The 19,989-nt window shown below is 40.9% G+C and overlaps 1 protein-coding gene across 1 annotated transcript; it reads right to left on the bottom strand.

Moving 5' to 3' along the window:
• Positions 1-7: 7 nt before the first annotated feature.
• Positions 8-14,510, bottom strand: LOC115151824 (twinfilin-1). Its single transcript, XM_029696080.1, has 9 exons — positions 14,378-14,510; positions 11,707-11,787; positions 11,323-11,501; positions 6,046-6,141; positions 5,577-5,681; positions 2,239-2,364; positions 1,690-1,840; positions 1,396-1,517; positions 8-1,142 (listed from the first exon to the last, which is right to left on the bottom strand). The coding sequence occupies exons 1-9, from the start codon at positions 14,400-14,402 to the stop codon at positions 975-977; spliced, it is 1,053 nt and encodes a 350-aa protein (XP_029551940.1). The 5' UTR covers positions 14,403-14,510; the 3' UTR covers positions 8-974.
• Positions 14,511-19,989: the final 5,479 nt, after the last annotated feature.

Raw genomic sequence — 19,989 nt, 5'->3', positions numbered from 1 at the left:
TACAGTATGTTTAACGTAAATATTTTTATTTTCCTTTTTAAAAAGCCGCTGTTTTAAGAAAAATAAACAACTTAAGACCAAACATGACAGTTCTCATGAGAGTGTATTCCCTTGTCCGAAGATGAGGTGTTAAACTAGTGATTTGCCAAATTCCATTTGGAATCAGTCTCTGGGACTCCCACCTTGCATTCACATCATAGGAGCTGGCACAGTAGCATACTTAGCTCTGATTAGCATTCGAGGAAGCTATATCAATGATGTGAAATACTGGAAGCCCCTGTTCTCTCCGTTACGTGACCCTCATTGACACCATAGATAGACAGATCAGTACAGACAATACCTTTTCATCACAGACAGAGCAGAACACCTACATGTACAGCACTTGCATAGAAAAATACGTTTCTCAGCAGATGTGTTTTATGTAAACCACAGTTATCAAAAAAGAAATGTTCCAATATAAAAACAAAATGAAAAATGACAGGAGCAAATATTACATCTTTAAGGGGGGTTTGGACCTCTTCATAGCTGTGCACACATATCGATGGAGACATTTTATCAACTTTAGGTACAGGAAACACATAACAAATTGGCATTGATCTAAGAGGAATGCAAGGAATGATTGCAAGCATGTGAACTCAACTCATGGAGGGTTCATCACATTGGCACAAATTCACATTAGTCGCACTAACATATTTTTTTATTCTCGGCAACAGTGTAAAAACCTTTCTTACTTAACTTGTTCTAACCTCTGAATAGCTCAGTAAAATACTTTGAATGAATCACAGGCTACAAATGGACATTCTCAAGTGTGTGTTTCAGCTCAGTTGTCCATTGGCGTGCATAGTTCAGCCTCTGGGTGGGCTTCGAGGGTTTAGAAGTTTATTATTTTTTACAAGAGGTTGTTTCAAATAATCTTTCCCTCCATCACTTGGAATGTTCCATTATGGAGCGTGTGGCGGGAGGGGGGGGTCTGTTTAGTCATCCTCTTCTCCATCTCCAGGCGGTCTGGTGATGCGGCGTCCTCCCTTCTTCCCAGCGGGGCCCTTGGGCTTGGCAAAGGCCTGCTTGTGTGCGTGCTGCTTGGGATGGACTTCCTCATACAGGAAGTCACCAGTCAGCTCTTCCCCGCTTTCAATCTCGAGCTATGAACAGTCACACACGAATAGTGAGGCGTTGGACTGTTAACCAAACCAGGGTTGGAGTCAATTCCATATAAATTCAGTAAATTTAGGAAGTAAACGCATTGAGAAAAAAATGTAATAATAGTGTCAGTTTGCATCCCGAATTGAAACGAAATTAACCTGAACCAAACCTACTGATATTTTTATGAACCCTAAGACACATGGAACACTTGTATTGGTGTTAAGATAAAACAATTGGTGTTTTGGTCCTTACCTTCTTCAAAATGTCAATTTGCATGTTGTTCTCCACCATGTCCACCAGGGGATTTTTGCAACTGGAATAGAGCATCCTCTCTTTGATGCTGCACTTGTACCCCGGCATGGAATAAATGAACACTGCAAAAGGCAAAATAACAATGGAGGATGTCTCATCACAATCACAGATATACAATGCAGTAAATATGAAAGATGTATTTTGTATATAGGTATGATGACAGCTGTGCTTGGTGTCTTCAGTTGGTTCTTTTCTATTGTTCTTTGTGAAAACAGTGAATGTAAATATATTCACCTGTGGACTCCAGGTAGTCTCCCTCGTGGGAATGATTGTAGCGGAAGAAGTGATAGCGAGCAGACTCTGTGGGGATCCTCTTGGGCAGGTCTTTCACCTCAGTTGGTTCAGTGTTAGACAACCTAATGAGTTCTTTGGCAAAGTCTATTTCCTATCGAGAGTAGAAATGAAACCGTACTATGAATTAACCAGATATGACAGTCGGACAATTACGGTCTAATAAAGTGTCATTTCATCTTTGTGTGATTTATTGAATAGCTCTTTTGATAATATGCCCATTATGAGAACAGGGCAGAGCCGGTTCGACGTGTCACAATTATGCCTTTGTCCCCAAATCTGATCTTGTGACACAAGCCCGTGAATTTCAATGAGAACTGACACAATGACACTTTGGTAAACAAAGAAGAACCACATCGTACTGTTCTCAATAGAACTCCTGACTCCAAAATTCCTTTGACAGTCTACAGAGAAGCCTGAGGATAAAAGAGGAACAGAACTTGTTCTCAACTGACTCACCTGGAAAAGCGACAGAGGGAGAGAAGTACTTACAAGTTGTACGTAGTTGACTTGCTTGTCTCTGAATCGTTTGAGCGCCTCGAATGCGTCTCCATGCATGGGGAACGCCACTCCCTGCAGCGTCTGCTGCTTGGTGTCTACACTGATGTCAGTCTGCACCTGAACACAACACAAAGAAAACAATGTATGACAACTGAACCTTTACCATAGTCAACACACAGCTCGCTAGTGGTAGTGCTAGTGATTCCATCAATATTTCATTTAACCAGGAAGTCCCTTTGAGGTCATTACATCTCTTTCCAAAGGGAGAACTGGCCACCTTAAATTAATATGAAGTAGATATGAGGCAAACAAATCCAGAACATTTACTTCCTTATTTTCTACTGTTCAGATTCTCCACATTGGGGATAATGACTGATGGGGCTGATGTTTCTATATCTGGACAGGAGACACAGGAGTGATGATAAAATCACCTTAAAGACTCTAAATGGAAGGGGATTATACTGATGGATTGCACCTATTTTTAGAGCCCTGCTGGTTCCCTCGGAATTAGAGGCTCTGTCGTGTACACATGATTGAGCAGCCGATGCAGTGCACCCACCTCATGTACCAGAAGGATTGGGGGTTTATCCATCAACTTAGTCAAGGCAGTCTCTCTCTCCTGGCACATGAATGATAAATACAGTTGAAGTTGGAAGTTTACATATACCTTAGCCAAATACATTTAAACTCAGTTTTTCACAATTCCTGACATTTAATCCTAGTAAAAATTCCCTGTCTTAAGTCAGTTAGGATCACCACCTTATTTTAAGAATGTGAAATGTCAGAATAATAGTAGAGAGAATGATTTACTTCAGCTTTTATTTCTTTCATCACATTCCCAGTGGGTCAGAAGTTTACATACACTCAATTAGTATTTGGTAGCATTGCCTTTAAAAAATTTTAACTTGGGTCAAACGTTTTGGGTAGCCATCCACAATAAGTTGGGTGAATTTTGGCCCATTCCTCCTGACAGAGCTGGTGTAACGGAATCAGGTTTGTAGGCCTCCTTGCTCGCACATGCTTTTTCAGTTCTGCTCACAAATTGTCTATAGGATTGAGGTCTGGGCTTTGTGATGGCCACTCCAATACCTTGACTTTGTTTCCTTAAGCCATTTTGCCACAACTTTGGAAGTATGCTTGGGGTCATTGTCCATTTGAAAGACCTATTTGCAACCAAGCTTTAACTTCCTGACTGATGTCTTGAGATGTTGTTTCAATATATCCACATAATATTCCTGCAATCTATTTTGTGAAACGCACCAGTCCCTCCTGCAGCAAAGCACCCCCACAACATGATGCTGCCACCCCCGTGCTTCACGGATATGGATACTTTTTTACCTGTTTCCTCCAGCATCTTCACAATATTCTTTGCTGTTGTTCTGGGATTGATTTGCACTTTTCGCACCAAAGTACATTCATCTCTAGGAGACAGAACGTGTCTCCTTCTTGAGCGGTATGACGGCTGCGTGGTCCCATGGTGTTTATACTTGCGTACTATTGTTTGTATAGATGAACGTGGTACCTTCAGGCGTTTGGAAATTGCTCCCAAGGATGAACCAGACTTGTGGAGGTCTACAATTTTTTCTCTGAGGTCTTGGCTGATTTCTTTTGATTTTCCCATGATGTCAAGCAAAGAGGCACTGAGTTTGAAGGTAGACATTGAAATACATCCACAGGTACACCTCCAATTGACTCAAATGATGTCAATAAGACTATCAGAAGCTTCTAAAGCCATGACATCATTTTTGGGAATTTCTATTTAAATTTCTATTTAAAGGCAGTCAACTTGGTGTATGTAAACTTCTGACCCACTGGAATTGTGATACAGTGAATTATAAGTGAAATAATCTGTCTGTAAACAATTGTTGTAAACATTACTTGTGTCATGCACAAAGTAGATGTCCTAATCGACATGCCAAAACTATAGTTTGTTAAGAAATTTATGGAGTGGTTGAAAAATGTGTTTTTATGACTCCAACCTAAGTGTATGTAAACTTCCGACTTCAACTGTACATATTTCAAAACCTCTTTGCTCCCACACAGATTAATGTTGTTTATCTTCCTTTCAAAAGCTGGTCAATTGGGAGAAATGCTAGCCTGTTTTCGCCTGTCTAGCTTTTTATTGATTGTATTTAGGAGTGTGACTGAATGCCTCAGACCACTTCCTTATATGGAGTTGGAGACATTGTTCATGTCAGACAGTCACACCAACTAGGTTGTTTCCTCTTTAAGAAGACTGACTTTGGTTTGGTTGGAATCACGAGCCACTGTGTGTTACTTTCTCTTTGGTTAATCACATCTTACAACTACCAAGAGAAATGCAAACTTGACCAGCTTCATTGTTAGTAGCAAGTCAAGCACTGGCTATCACATAACAGTGTACCCTGATCTTATCAGTGGAGCCAAGCCCAGGCAGTGGTGTGACCTTGTCCAAGTGCTTTCCTGGACAGAATTAATGCAAAGTATCAATGCAAATTAATGATCATTCATCAACTTTCAAAGGTGGCCCCTCATGTAGGCTGACCATACAGAACATTTTAGTTCAAGACCAGTGTATTTAGTGGGAGATCTCAACAACAACATCCTATTGTTTACAGTGCATTGTGTTGTTTTTTTTTTACACACAAAAAACACCTATTTATATAGCTATGAGTCTCGACCCATACAGGGGTAATAGAGAAAGGGGATACCTAGTCAGCTGTACAACTGAATGCATTCAACTGAAACGTGTCTACCTCATTTAAACCAACCCTTCTGAATCAAAGAGGTGCGGGGGGCTGCCTTAATCGATGTCCGCGTCATCAGAGCCCAGGGAATAATTTCGGTTGGAGGTTAACTGCCTTGCTCAAGGGCAGAAGAGCATTCGAACCAGCAACCTTTCGGTTACTGGCCCAGCGCTCTTAACCGCTAGGCTACGTGCCGCGGTTAGTTGTCCATCTGCCAACTTCCTGTAGTTCTAATGAATCACAGCACCTTACCAGTGACTCTTAGTGCCAGGTCGGCATTTTGCACAGCTGTATTGCTGACCTTGTGGTCTTATGGGGGAAGGTATCACCAGCCGTCATTAATATTCAACACTGTCTTTCGGATTGAACACAATTCAAAGCATATGCTATGAGTTTACTGTACATGTTGCTATGAGTTGCTCAGAATCACTCCCACTATTAAGAGAAGTTTGGCTAGATGTCTTGGTTTCAAAGCTTAAAGGTTTGAATGCACACCCATTTAACAATGACACTTTCAACCAACAGAATTACTTTTGCACAGAATCACTTTTAAACATCACAGGAAGTGTGAATACTGTTCTCTCTGTGTGTATTTGTGTGTACCTCACTGAGTTTGATCTGTCTCAGTTCCTCCTCAGCAGCAGTGAGTGGTAGTGGTGCGGCCTTGGTCACCAGGTACTTCTTGTAGCCACTCAGAGACACATCCTCCTGGGGGAGTGGGGATAATCAGGAGGGGAGAGAGGATCACATACCAGTTAGCCTTTTATATACACTATTATAAACTGGGTGGTTCGAGTCCTGAATGCTTATTGGCTGACAGCCATGGTATATCAGACCGTATACCACGGGTATGACAAAACGTTTCGTTTTACTGCCCTAATTACATTAGTAACCAGTTTATAAGAGCGATAAGGCACCTCGGGGGTTTGTGATATAAAAAAATTTGACATATTTCCATTACAACAACCTGAATGACAAAGCAGACAGAAAATCTGATCTTCAAAGTTCATTTCAGAAAGGCATAAGAGGATTTCACAACACAATCTAGGCTAATACAGATAATCTAACCAACCTTTGTAGTGCCAAAGAGCTCATCTTTGATAAGCCCCCCACCAAATTCCTTCTTTAGTGTGGCCCTGGTAGCAGCGTATAACATCTTATGTCGCACCTGTTTGAAATAGAATGTATTAGTGAATACACAAAGGGTACGGGAAAAGCAGTCTGTTTACATTTAACTATACCATCCACTTTCTATAACTCAATGACATTCAGTGATTTTATTAATGTTTTTTATTGATTTCTGATTCTTATCTTGCTGCTGCAACATAAGCCCCCATTCTTTTTCCCCATAGCAGAGCAAACTGTGCCTGGATAATCACTAAATAAATGCATCCCATTTGGATGTTTCAGTGAGTACTTTTACATGCACAGTAATCATGTCTATATTAAACTGATTATGGCAGGTAGGCAGATTATGAAATAGTAATGTAAATAGTATCTTAAATTGGAGTAAGGTCAAAATCGAAGTAAGCATACGCCAATTAAAACACCCGGTGTTCTGTGAAATCTTTTGAATTATTAGGACATGTAAACACCTTAATTCGCGTTCCAGCGATGTATTTGATCTGCGCATGTGCGAGCACCAGCCGAGCGAGCCTCCCTCTTTAGCGCGAGTGAAGTGAGTTCGGAACAACTGAATGTATGCATCTTAGAAGTAGTTCACACACAAACTGTATTTTTCCGAACTCAGAATAAAATTTGCTTCACAAAAATAGTATGGTCGCTGTGGTATAACGTTTATTTTGATTGCCAATTTTCTGCATCAAGTGGCCTGATTTCGGGTGTGTCCATGTAAACAGGACTATTAAGGAAATCATTCTTCTTGAAAAGCATGTAAACGTTTTAAAGAAAGTGTTATATTAATCTGACTATCCACAATAAATCGGAGTATTGTGTGCATCAGGGTTTCCGTTATGAAAAGGTGGCACCTGACAATTGAGAAATTTCCCAGACCCATATGCATTGGGTGCGTACCCTGATTAGGGCGTCCACCCACAGTGCTCAGAATGACAGAAATCACATTTAGATTATGGTAATTATTTGTAACAAAACATGCAAATCGAGGATGCAATGACGTGTGTTCTTACCACGCACTTTGAAGATGTTAGAATAACTGTCCAAATTTACTTTTCCTCAGCCAACAACACGAGTAGCGAAGAGTAAAATCACTAGCCTATACATAGGCGGCGGGTGAGTTTCTAGTTTGAGGAAGCAAATTTTCACCATAAAAATGCACCTTTATAATAAAGCGTTCCATGCATCATCGCATTTGCAGATTTATGTAAAATAGCCTACTATTCGTAATGTGAGAAGTAGATTGTATACCGTAGTCTTAATTTAGGCTAATAATATAACTAGGCAACAAACCTACAGTGCATTCGGAAAGTATTGTAACGACCCTGGGTTTATAAGCGCGGAAATCGACTCTGCCGCTCGAGCATGCTTTTGCGGCACAGTCGATAGCACTTCGGGCTTGAAGGTCGAGGGTTCGAGACCTGCTCCCTGCTGTTTCATTACATTGGTGTCAGAAGTGATCGGACCTTGCATCCACGACAGTGCGTGTGCTTGGCCGGTGAGCGCGTTCCTGTAAGACGTTGAGTCGCAAGCTAGCGCGAGGACGCGCTCTTTGAAAGGAGGGAGTAGTGTAACGACCCTGGGTTTATAAGCGCGGAAATCGACTCTGCCGGACGAGCATGCTTTTGCGGCACAGTCGATAGCGCGCCGGACTTCGGGCTTGAAGGTCGAGGGTTCGAGACCTGCTCCCTGCTGTTCATTACAGTATTTAGACCCCTTGACTTTTTCCACTTTGTTAACTTACAGCCTTATACTAAAACTAATAAATCGTTTTTTTCCCCTCATCAGTCTACACACAATAACCCACAACGACAAAGCAAAAACAGGTTTTTAGAATTTTTGCATATTTATACTGAAATATGACATTTATATAAGTATTCACACCATTTACTCAGTACTTTGTTGAAACACCTTTGGCAGTGATTACAGCCTTGAGTCTTCTTGGATATGACACTAAAAGATTGGCACACCTGTATTTGGGGAGTTTCTCCCATTCTTCTTTGCAGATCCTCTCAAGCTCTGTCAGGTTAGATGGGGAGCGTTGTTGCGCAGCTATTTCCAGGTCTCTCCAGAGATTTTAGATCGGGTTCAAGTCCGGGCTCTGGCTGGGCCACTCAAGGACATTCAGAGACTTGTCCCAAAGCCACTCCTGCGTTGCCTTGGCTGTGTGCTTAGGGCCGTTTGTCCTGTTGGAAGGTGGACATTCACCCCAGTCTGAGGTCCTGAGCGCTCTGAAGCAGGTTTTCATCAAGGATCTCTCTGTATTTAGCTCCCTCGATCCTGACTAGTCTCCCAGTCCCTGCTGCAGAAAAACATCCCCACAGCATGCTGCTGCCACCACCATGCTTCACCGTAGGGATGGTGCCAGGTTTCCTCCAGATGTGACGCTTGGCATTCAGGCCAAATAGTTCAATCTTGGTTTCATCAGACCAGAGAATATTGTTTCTCATGGTCAGAGTCCTATAGGTGATTTTTGGCAAACTCCAAGCGTGCGGTCATGTGCCTTTTACTGAGGAGTGGCTTCCGTGTGGCCACTCTACCATAAAGGCCTGATTGGTGGAGTGCTACAGAGATGGTTGTTCTTCTAGAAGGTTTTCCCATCTCCACAGAGGAACTCTGGAGCTCTGTCAGAGTTACCATCGGGTTCTTGGTCACCTTCCTGACCAAGGCCCTTCTGCCCCGATTGATCAGTTTTGCCGGGCGGCCAGCTCTAGGTAGTTTCAAACTTCTCGGAAGTTCCAAACTTCTTCCATTTAAGAATGATGGAGGCCACTGTGTTCTTGGGGACCTTCAATGCTGCAGACATTTTTTGGTACCTTTCCCCATATCTGTGCCTCGACACAATCCTGTCTCTGAGCTCTACAGACAATTCCTTCGACCCCAGGCTTCGTTTTTGCTCTGACATGCACTGTAAACTGTGGGAACTTATATTGACAGGTGTGTGCCTTTCCAAATCATGTCTAATTGAATTTACCACAGGTGGACTCCCATCAAATTGTAGAAACATCTCAATGATGTTCAATGGAAACAGGATGCACCTGAGCTCAATTTTGAATCGCATATGTAAATAAGGTATTTCTGTTTTATTTTCTTTACAAATTTGCACTTAAAAAAAAAATGCAATCGCTTTGTCATTATGGGGTATTGTGTGTAGATTGGATTAAATAGAAGTTTCCTCATCATTTCAGAATAAGGCTGTAACATAAAATGTGAAAAAAGTCAAGGGGTCTGAATACCTTCCGAATGCACTGTAAATATAACTAAATCACTGTTCACAAAAAAAATACAGTGTTTTGCATGGCTGAGCACTTGTAGTGTAGAAGCCTAGGCTATAGGCTATATCAGATACATTTCTTATTTCTTTGCACGGGAATTACACATTTCATGCAATGCTACTACACTTACATTTACATTTAAGTCATTTAGCAGACGCTCTTATCCAGAGCGACTTACCAAGAAAAACTACGTTGTCCATTTAATAGGCCTACGAGAAGGGGAGACACGAATAGAATATGACGTCCATCTAAACTGGAGGAGGAAATTATTGTCCAAAAACAAACTTTTAAGTGCCACTGACCCAACGATAAAGAGTGAATATGTGAACTGCGTACTCACCGGAGATATGGCCGATGCTCTCCACTGGTGCCAATAAGATAGGCTATAGGCCTACTGTTGTTCGCTCAATTGAGTTAGAATTTTGATAACTAAGACAGATTAGAGTATTTTCATTGTCTTCTCTTTAAAGCAATAACTATTTGCTTTCCAAACAATGTTTTCCTGCGATTTAATTTAGAAATATTGCGATATACCTGGTTGGGTCTCTACTTTTCACTGACAGTCGCAACTCAGAAATCATCTATTTGGTATTTGCCGCACACGCTGCCCAAATTGTGCATGCTGCCTTTCCTTCCGACTGTAGGCAATGCGATTTAAAACAACTTATTCATGTTTTAAGGCTAGGGGAAGGTAATGATCCACTGTGTCCAAATCATGCTTCAGTAGCATATTTTGAATTATTTTATTTAGTTCTGTACAGACAGGAGTAGGCTAATTAGGCTATATAATTTTAGGAATTTAAATACATTTACTTAGGGAAAGCTCAGCTTCCCCTAGCCTTATGGACGTGCTATAAATTTCCAAAGTGGTGTGTGACGCGCTGATGAAGCCTGCCTTCCGTTGCTTATGCATTTGAAAGGCATGTAAATGGGAAGCGTGCTTCAATTACCAGTTGGGAAATAAAAATAGTAGCTATTTTTAATCGTTGCCCAAAAACTATTTTTAACACAGAATTGTTGCACAATGATTGGGCTTATAAAAGCACTGACTGACAGATTTTCTGCTCAAAGGCTCTATCTGTATGCTGTGCATGTGTGATGAGATATTTACATTTTTATATATTTTTTTATTTAACCTTTATTTAACTAGGTAAGTCAGTAACCAAGATATAACGAATATACACGCACCAATTCAACTCCACTAAATTATGCAAATTAACCCACAGACCGGAATGCATGACCAGTCAAATGTATTTACATAAACTGCTATTTCCATCAATGAATAGACTAAAGAGTATTATTATTTCGCAATGGGACTTTATTTCTTCTCCCAGACAATTGGCCAGTGCCAATTTTATTTATCAGCTTTTCAAAAAAATAAAAATACTTCCAAAAGCCAGCTATTGGAAACTCTGGTGTACATGTACTGTATTCAGTCTTAGAACATGTGCAAGTGTTTTGAAACCTCTGCAACTTTCCAGACAAGCCTGGACCTGTGGCACTCAGCCTACGGATAGTGTTTAGGAATGTCGAGCCCTGTCTGCTAGAGTAGGATGCAGTCAGTACTCCCTCGCTCTCTAGTCTCTGCCACATGTTATTCAGCCTGGTACAGCCAGGGCACATTTCTCTCCTTGTCTGTGCATCATTCCTCTGTCTTAATTGTGCCAACTCATTCAATCTGGTAATGCTAAATTCCTTTCAGTCTCTGCCATTACATCAATTTGCAACAGTTGTGATGTTATCTGTATCAAGAGGTGGTCAAAAGCTAAATGTCACATTTGCACTTAAGTACAAACTACATATAACCAACAACAATCAGTAATAAACACAAAACATATCTGCTAAGGGTCTGTTGTGAGTCGTGAGCATGAAGAGACTTGTCATTGACATGACCGTGCAACATAATTAGCAAAAATCTGTGTGTGAGAGGAGTTGCTTACAGGAGAGTGGTCAGGTGACCAGGCCATGAAGATCCACTCATAGCCCTGGTTGTTGGAGGAGTCCAGTCGGTACAGGATATAAGATGGCAGGTCGTCCTGTAGTAGAGGCAGGACTAACGAGTCATACTCTTGGTCCCATGTCTTTGATGCTTGCCTGGTCTCGCCCAAAGCTAGCTGCTCTGTAACACAAATATTATTAGAATTTAGTGGCTGAAGATTCAAAGTGAAAACATAATTTTGGTGAATAGAATATCTCTGGGCTTTCCAACATTTCGGAAACTGTTTTAATTCTAAAAAAGATCTGTAATATATCCTTGAGAGACAACCTTGGTGACAAACAGATGTGTTTATGGTCAGATCAGTAAAAAAATAAACACTTCTTACCATCCTCAATCACAATCTTTAAGAGTCGATATTGGTCTCCACACCTCGCACTGGCAAAGATGTCCTTCACGTCGTTACCAGCTAGAAAAACAGTGGGGAAGTGAGTTTGGTATCGGCACAAACATGCAATGTGTTCTACGATGGATGTTTCATAGTAGAAGCCTCACCACTGAAATTGGGCTTAAAGACATTTTTCAAGCTGTAATGACTTCAGTTAAACCCATGTTAAAACCTTCCAAAGAACAAACCATGCAATTATCTTCAGCCTTATCTATTTAAAACAATCTTTGCCACAGAAGTTTGGTCCACATATAGAGTTGAAGTCGGAAGTTTACATACACCTTAGCCAAATATATTTAAACTCAGTTTTTCACAATTCCTGACATTTAATCCTGTCTTAGGTCAGTTAGGACCACCACTTTATTTTAAGAATGTGAAATGTCAGAATAATTGTAGAGAGAATGATTTATTTCAGCTTTTATATTTCTTTCATCACATTCCCAGTGGGTCAGAAGTTTACATACACTCAATTAGTATTTGGTAGCATTGCCTTTAAACTGTTTAACTTGGGTCAAACATTTCGGGTAGCCTTCCACAAGCTTACCACAATAAGTTGGGTGAATTTTGGCCCATTCCTCCTGACAGAGCTGGTGTATCTGAGTCAGGTTTGTAGGCCTCCTTGCTCACACACACCTTTTCAGTTCTGCCCACACATTTTCTATAGGATTGAGGTCAGGGCTTTGTGATGGCCACTCCAATACCTTGACTTTGTTGTCCTTGTGCCATTTTGCCACAACTTTGGAAGTTTTGGAAGACCCATTTGCGACCAAGCTTTAACTTCCTGACTGATGTCTTGAGATGTTGCTTCAATATATCCACATAATTTTCTTCCCTCATGATGCCATCTATTTTGTGAAGTGCACCAGTCCCTCCTGCAGCAAAGTACCCCCACAACATGATGCTGCCACCCCAGTGCTTCACGGTTGGGATGGTGTTCTTCGGCTTGCAAACATCCCCCTTTTTCCTCCAAACATAACAATGGTGATTATGGCCAAACAGTTCTATTTTTGTCCCCATGTGCAGTTGCAAACCGTAGTCTGGCTTTTTTATGGCGGGTTTTGGAGCAGTGGCTATTTCCTTGCTGAGCGGCCTTTCTGGTTATGTCGATATAGGACTTCTTTTTCCTGTGGATATAGATACTTAGTGATCTGAGTAGAGATTTCCTCCAGCATCTCCACAAGGTCCTTTGCTGTTGTTCTGGGATTGATTTGCACTTTTCGCACCAAATCTCTAGGAGACAGAACGCGTCTCCTTCATGAGTGGAATGACGGCTGCGTGGTCCCATGGGGATTATACTTACCTACTATTGTTTGTACAGATGAAAGTGGTACCTTCAGGCGTTTGGAAATTGCTCATAACGGGCCACAGTGGCTCGTGGGTCTGCGTACCAACATCCATACCCCTCCCTTCCCCTCGTGACAGCAGCCCCCCTCGTGATAAATACATTTAGTTTTAAAGTTAATTTCCTGCAATTTTATAACTCATTTCATGCAATTCTACTAATGTTACCATGGGGTGGAAAGAAATGTGCATTTTCACAGCTAATTTCCTGCAATTCTATACATTTTTGCCATAGGGTGGAAGCAAATGTTTGCCGTTTTTAATATGACAACTGATGGTCACTGGGCTCCTCCCTGGTTGGTAATTAGACCATGCTTATTACAAGGTCAGATAGCTGGCCGCTAGACTAATTTACCAATCTAAAAATATTTTGCTAACATGGGCTAATTGAGTGACTGCTGATGCACAATCACATTTCTAAATTGCACCTTGTGTATTCTATTATTTTAACTCTCAACAGTATATCGCGACCCGACTGAGTTACCCATCCCTGGCCTAAGCCTATCCCTCACATAAACCCATACTGAGCATAAGCCCATAGTAGGATGAACGCATGCGACCTACAGCGATCTCCTTCCTACTCACTGATTTGAACAATGTGGCACACCACTATTTTACATGCATGTCGTCAAGTTCACCATATGAACCTTTTAACCTAAGTCGTGTGCGTGTTGCTTGGTGAGTAGGATCTTCACTTATCCATGTTGTCAAAACCACACACACACACACACACACACACACACACACACACACACACACACACACACACACACACACACACACACACACACACACACACTTCAGTATCACTTGCATACATATTTAAATAATTGTGCAAATGAAAAATACAATATTGATATCTGTCATTGGGTTGAAAGCACTCAGATACTTTGGTTTAGGCTATTTGTCAGCTATTTTTTTATGTAAATGTCTGTTACATTTGAATGCCAGATGTTTCAATAAAGGCGTTGCCCAAGCCAAAATGTTATTTTTTTACTAGAATAGAAGCAGAGACAAACACACACTTTTAGGACACCTAGCTACATAACTACCGTTGCTACTTCTTAGCAGAGCATCAAATCAATTATCACAGATAGCTTGCTAGCTAGCTACCGTCGCTAGCTAGTACTTAACGTTACTGTACTACAGGATGAAATGGTGCATAAATAGTAAAACATTGTACATCGATTAAAAACAGATTTTTCAATTAAGATGTATACAGTTCAAACACGCTAAGAAAGCGACAACATAACTTAAATGAAATACCTACCTTGTATGCCCGTTTGGTGGGACATTTTGTATTTTTATCGCAAAAAAGGTTGATGAAGCAGAGAACCAAGCCAGGATAAGGAAGTAGGAAGCGGACTAGGCTAAATTCATGTGTCGTCATCATCAGCAAGGTCACGTGGTTCAACGGTGCAGGGGTGACGACGAGGTATACAACACATCGTATTATTAAAATCCTGCGTTATTTAAATGGTAAACAGCAAATGCGATGCTTTGACCTCAGGAAGTCTATTGATATTCTACACATACACGCTAGACTGGAGGAGCTAGCTATTTTATAGGCTACTACCAATGACTGTATATATGAAGTCTAACGTTACTTCTCTGTCTAGCATGAGGGGATGCCACATTTGTTCCATTGTATCCGCTCCAGTCTAGACTGAAATGTAACGTCTGATCTGCAATGTTACATTTACAATGTTACATTTTGCAATGTTACATTTGTAACTTTTGCAATGTAGCCTATTGTTTGTGATGCAATGCTACCAGTGGCAGACTGGGACAAAAATTCAGCCCAGGCATTTCAGCCACACCAGCCCACATCACACTTCTACATTCATGTGGATGCTACCATGATTACGGATAATCCTGAATGAATTATGAATAATGAATTACAGACACACAAATTATATATGATATTTATGCCTCTATAACTTTCTCAATCATCAATATTCATGATTTTTTTCAGGATTATCCATAATCAGGGTAGCATCCACATTAATGCATAAGGGTTTAGAAACATATTCTATTCTTATTTACAATAAAAGTGACTCTAAATGACACAATAGATTATTTACCATTAATTTCTATTGGGCACAAAATTATTTGAAACACCCAAAACAAACAGCAAATGCATCCAACAAATTTGTAGTCACAAGCTTCATGTAATTATTGTGTCCTAGGAATATGGGACCAAACACAAAACGTTTGACTACTTTAAAAAACAAATAAGTGAATTTGTCCCAATACTTTTGGTTCCCTAAACTGGGGGGACTTTGTAACCTCATAGTAACCTCATTGTATCATTTCAAATCCAAAGTGCTGGAGTACGGGGCCAAAACAACAAAAAAATATGTCACTGCAAAAAAATGTGGCAAAGAAATTAACTTTTTGTCCTGAATACAAAGCATTATCTTTGGGGCAAATCCGACACCACACATCACCGAGTACCACTCTTCATATTTTCAAGCATGGTGGTGGCTGCATCATGTTATGCATATGCTTGACATCGCAAGGACTATGGAGTTTTTTGGGATAAAAAGAAAAGGAATACAGCGACACGCAGGAAAAATCCAACAGGAAAACCTTGTTCAGTGTGCTTTTCAACAGACAGGGGGAGACAAATTCACGTTTCAGCAATAACAGGACAATAACCTAAATCACAAGGCCAAATCTACACTGGAGTTGCTAACCAAGATAACATTGAATGTTCCCGAGTGGCCTATTTACAGTTTTGACTTAAATCGGCTTGAAAATCTATGGCAAGACTTGAAAATAGCTGTCTAGCAATGATAAATTAAATCAAATTGTATTTGTCACATGCGTCAAATACAACAGGTGTAGACCTTACAGTGAAATGCTTACTTACAACCCTTTAACCAACGATGCAGTTTTAAGAAAATACCTAAAAAATACAAAGTTAGAAAAAAGTAAGAGATAAGAAAAACAAAAAATTAAAGAGCAGCAGTGAATAACAATAGTGGGGCTATATACAGGGGGTGCCGGTACAGAATCAGTGTGCCAATGTGCGAGGGCACCGGTGTCGAGGTAATTGAGATAATTATGTACATGCAGGTAGGGTTGTTAAAGTGGCTATGCATAGATAATAACAGAGAGTAGTAGCAGCGTGGGGAGGTTGCTAATAGTCTGGGTAGCCATTTGATTAGCTGTTCAGGAGTCTTATGGCTTGGGGGTAGAAGCTGTTTAGAAGCCTCTTGGACCTAGACCTGGCGCTCCGGTACCACTTGCCGTACGGTAGCAGAGAGAACAGTCTATGACTAGAGTGGCTGGAGTCTTTGACGATTTTTAGGGCCTTCCTCTGACACCGCCTGGTATAGAGGTCCTGGATGGCAGGAAGCTTGGCCCCGGTGATGTACTGGGCCGTTCACACTACCCTCTGTAGTGCCTTGCAGTCGGAGGCCGAGCAGTTGCCATACCAGGCAGTGATGCAACCCTTCAAGATGCTCTTGATGGTGCAGCTGTAGAACCTTTTGAGGATCTGAGGACCCATGCCAAATCTTTTCAGTCTCCTGAGGGGGAATAGGTTTTGACGTGCCCTCTTCACGACTGCCTTGGTGTGCTTGGACCATGTTAGTTTGTTGTTGATGTGGACGCCAAGTAACTTGAAGCTCTCAACCTGCTCCACTACAGCCCCATCGATGAGAATGGGGGCGTGCTCTGTCCTCTTCATAGGTGTTCCTTTTGTCCAGGTGTGAAAGGGCAGTGTGGAGTGCCATAGAGATTGCATCATCTGTGGATCTGTTGGTGCAGTATGCAAATTGGAGTGGGTCTAGGGTTTCTGGGATAATGGTGTTAATGTGAGCCATGACCAGCCTTTCAAAGCATTTCATGGCTACAGAGGTGAGTGCTACGGGTTGGTAGTCATTTAGGCAGGTTACCTTAGTGTTCTTGGGCACAGGGACTATGGTGGTCTGCTTGAAACATGTTGGTATTACAGACTCAGACAGGGAGAGGTTGAAAATGTCTGTGAAGGCACTTGCCAGTTGGTCAGCGCATGCTCGTACACGTCCTTGTAATCCATCTGGCCCTGCGGCCTTGTGAATATTGACCTGTTTAAAGGTCTTGCTGACATCGGCTGCGGAGAGTGTGACAGTCATCTGGAACAGTTGATGCTCTCATGCATGTTTCTTGACAAAGCCTGAAGAGTTTTAAAAATAACAATGTGCAAATATTGTACAATCCAGGTGTCCAAAGCTCTTAGGGACTTTCCCAGAAAGATTCACAGCTGTAATCCCTGCCAAAGGGGATTCTAACATTTATTGACTCAGGGGTGTAAATACTTATGTAAATGGTATATTTTTGTATTTAATTTTCAATACATTTGCAAACATTTCTAAAAACATGTTTTCACTTTGTCATTATGGGGTATTGTGTGTAGATGAGTGACAAAAAAGAAATCTAAAAAATGTTGATTTCAGGCTGTAACACAAAAAAATCTGGAATAAGTCAAAGGTTATGCATACTTTCTGAAGGCACTGTATATTAGACAAATAAGAAAATCACTGAATAAATGCCTTGTAGATGATCAGTGGTTTATATAATACCTTATAACAGCCTAACTACATATTTCAAATTATTGCATTTCAAGTGTTTCCCCTGCCCACTTTAGATACGTGTTTAAATATGAGGCTACATATAATTCAACAGAATAAAACTGAGAGAGAGAATAAAACTGTTCAACAGAATAAAACTGTTCTTCTACTGAATTCAATATAAAACCTTCTGTGTTTGTCAAAGAACGATGCCAAGACTAGTTTATGTGGATGCTGGTAGTCTATCTCTCTCCCTCTCTCTGTTTTCTTCTATTGAGTTCAATATACAACCTTCTGTGTTTGTCAAAGAACTATATTGGGACTAGTTCATGTGGATGTGTATCTCTCTGCCAAGAAGTGACCAGGCTTTCAACAAATTAAATAAGCTGGAGATAGGCGGGTCTTTTCAGCAATCAGTGCTGTGGCTATGTTATGTAATCCGACACCAGAGTTACTTCTTACTACAACTCATAAACTCACATGCTGGGCTGAGACTGAGATTCAGAAGTGAATAAACATTTATAAAACAATAAAAAAATACACAGACAGTCCCCAAATGGACCTTTATTGTAATACATGACAACTTGTGTTTACTAAAAAGCACTGTATATATGCCTAGTAAATGACTATTGCCTTGCCTATGTGTTATAAAAGCCAATCTAATGACTTGCTACGTTATTTTGTACACTAAGTGTACAAAAAGGGAGTTGCATCCCTTTTTCCCTCAGAACAGCCTCAATTCGACGGGGCATGAACTCTACAAGGTGATGAAAGCGTTCCACAGGGATGCTGGCCCGTATTGACGCCAATGTCTCTCACAGTTGTGTCAAGTTGGCTGGATGTCCTTTGGGTGGTGAACCGTTCTTGATACACACGGGAAACTGTTGAGTGGGAAAACCCAACAGCGTTGCAGTTCTTGAAACACTCAGACCGGTGAGCCTGGCACCTACAACCATACCTTGTTCAAAGGTACTTAAATCGTTTGTCTTGCCCATTCACCCTCTGAATGGCACACACAAAATCCATGTTTCAGTTCTTTCAAGGCTTACAAATCCTTCTTTAACCTGTCGCCTCCCCTTCATCTACGCTGATTGAAGTGGATTTAACAAGTGACATCAATAATGGGTCATAGCTTTCACCTGGATTCACCTGGTCAGTCTATGTCATGGAAAGAGCAGGTGTTCCAAATGTCTTGTACACTCAGTATTTAATTAATACAATATCCAGCCAAAATATTAGACCTAACTGGCAGTAGTAGGGTACATGATCTGTGTCAGTGTGCGTGAGTGTGTCTTTCTCTGTTTTCTACCACAGCAAATTATCTGTCATTCCTCACAGACACAGCAGAACCTTTTTTTTTGGTCTCTCTAACTTTTTTGGCACCACCCTTCCGTTTTTCTGTATTGACTGAGTGACTGACAGTGTCAGATCGGGTCTCACTCTCTTTGATGATGCGCATTTAACTTTGAAAGTGAATTTGCGCCACCACAGCAAATCAGAAAACTGGGCTGGCCCATCTTGGTAGGGGGGCTAGCCGTTTTCCACTGGTCAGCTAAATGGTCAATACAGACGATTATGACAACAGAGAAATAACACAAAAATCTCAGGCTCATGGGCCACCGTACATGTCCATTTAAAAAAATAATTTATATATACTTTTTTGGTCAGTTTCAACCAGCCAACCCAAATAAAAGATGATCCCGGCCCTCTGGAAGTTGCCAGAATTGCCAGACCACCCATGAATGCTACAAAATAGCATTACATCACCCATTTAATGATATTTTCAGATTTACTGTTTACAATCTAGTCACTATAAATGAGCCTGTTTGCTGTCTCTGTTCAGCTATTCTACTCCAATCACTCCTGTCATTTGTCAAAGACTCTTTGGCAAATGACAGCCCACTGGGCACATATGTCAATTCAACTTCTATTCCACGTTGGTTCAATGTCATTTCATTGAAATGACGTGGAAACAACTTTGATTCAACCAGTGTGTGCACAGTGGGAGGAATGGAATGTTAGCTAAAGATAGGATCAGTCTGCACATTATAGTCAGTATCAGTAGGCTATTTGTTGGCTGTGGACAATAACTTTAACTATAGACTAGGCTAAATATAGGCAATATGAAGATTTATTACACATTGCAATGACTAATAGCCCCAGTGACTTGGGAAAGTATTCAGACCACTTGACTTTTTCCACATTTTGTTACGTTACAGCCTTATTATACAATTGCTTTAATCGTTTTTTCCCCTCATCATTCTACACACAATACCCCATAATGACAAAGCAAAAACAGGTTTTTAGATTGTTTTGCAAATGT

Source organism: Salmo trutta, chromosome 17, assembly GCF_901001165.1.
Source record: "Salmo trutta chromosome 17, fSalTru1.1, whole genome shotgun sequence".
Taxonomy (NCBI): domain Eukaryota; kingdom Metazoa; phylum Chordata; class Actinopteri; order Salmoniformes; family Salmonidae; genus Salmo; species Salmo trutta.
Note: the sequence above shows the minus strand (reverse complement) of the source record. Positions and strands in the feature narration are given on the sequence as shown.

What these genes read in the sequence shown, in the direction of transcription:
- LOC115151824 (XM_029696080.1), bottom strand. Translation starts at nt 14,402, where the DNA reads ATGTCCCACCAAACGGGCATACAAG. An exon ending in AAAGATTGTGATTGAGGATG is followed by an intron (nt 11,502 to 11,706) that starts GTAAGAAGTGTT and finishes TTTGTGTTACAG; the next exon opens with AGCAGCTAGCTTTGGGCGAG. An exon ending in AAATTGACATTTTGAAGAAG is followed by an intron (nt 1,143 to 1,395) that starts GTAAGGACCAAA and finishes GACTGTTCATAG; the next exon opens with CTCGAGATTGAAAGCGGGGA.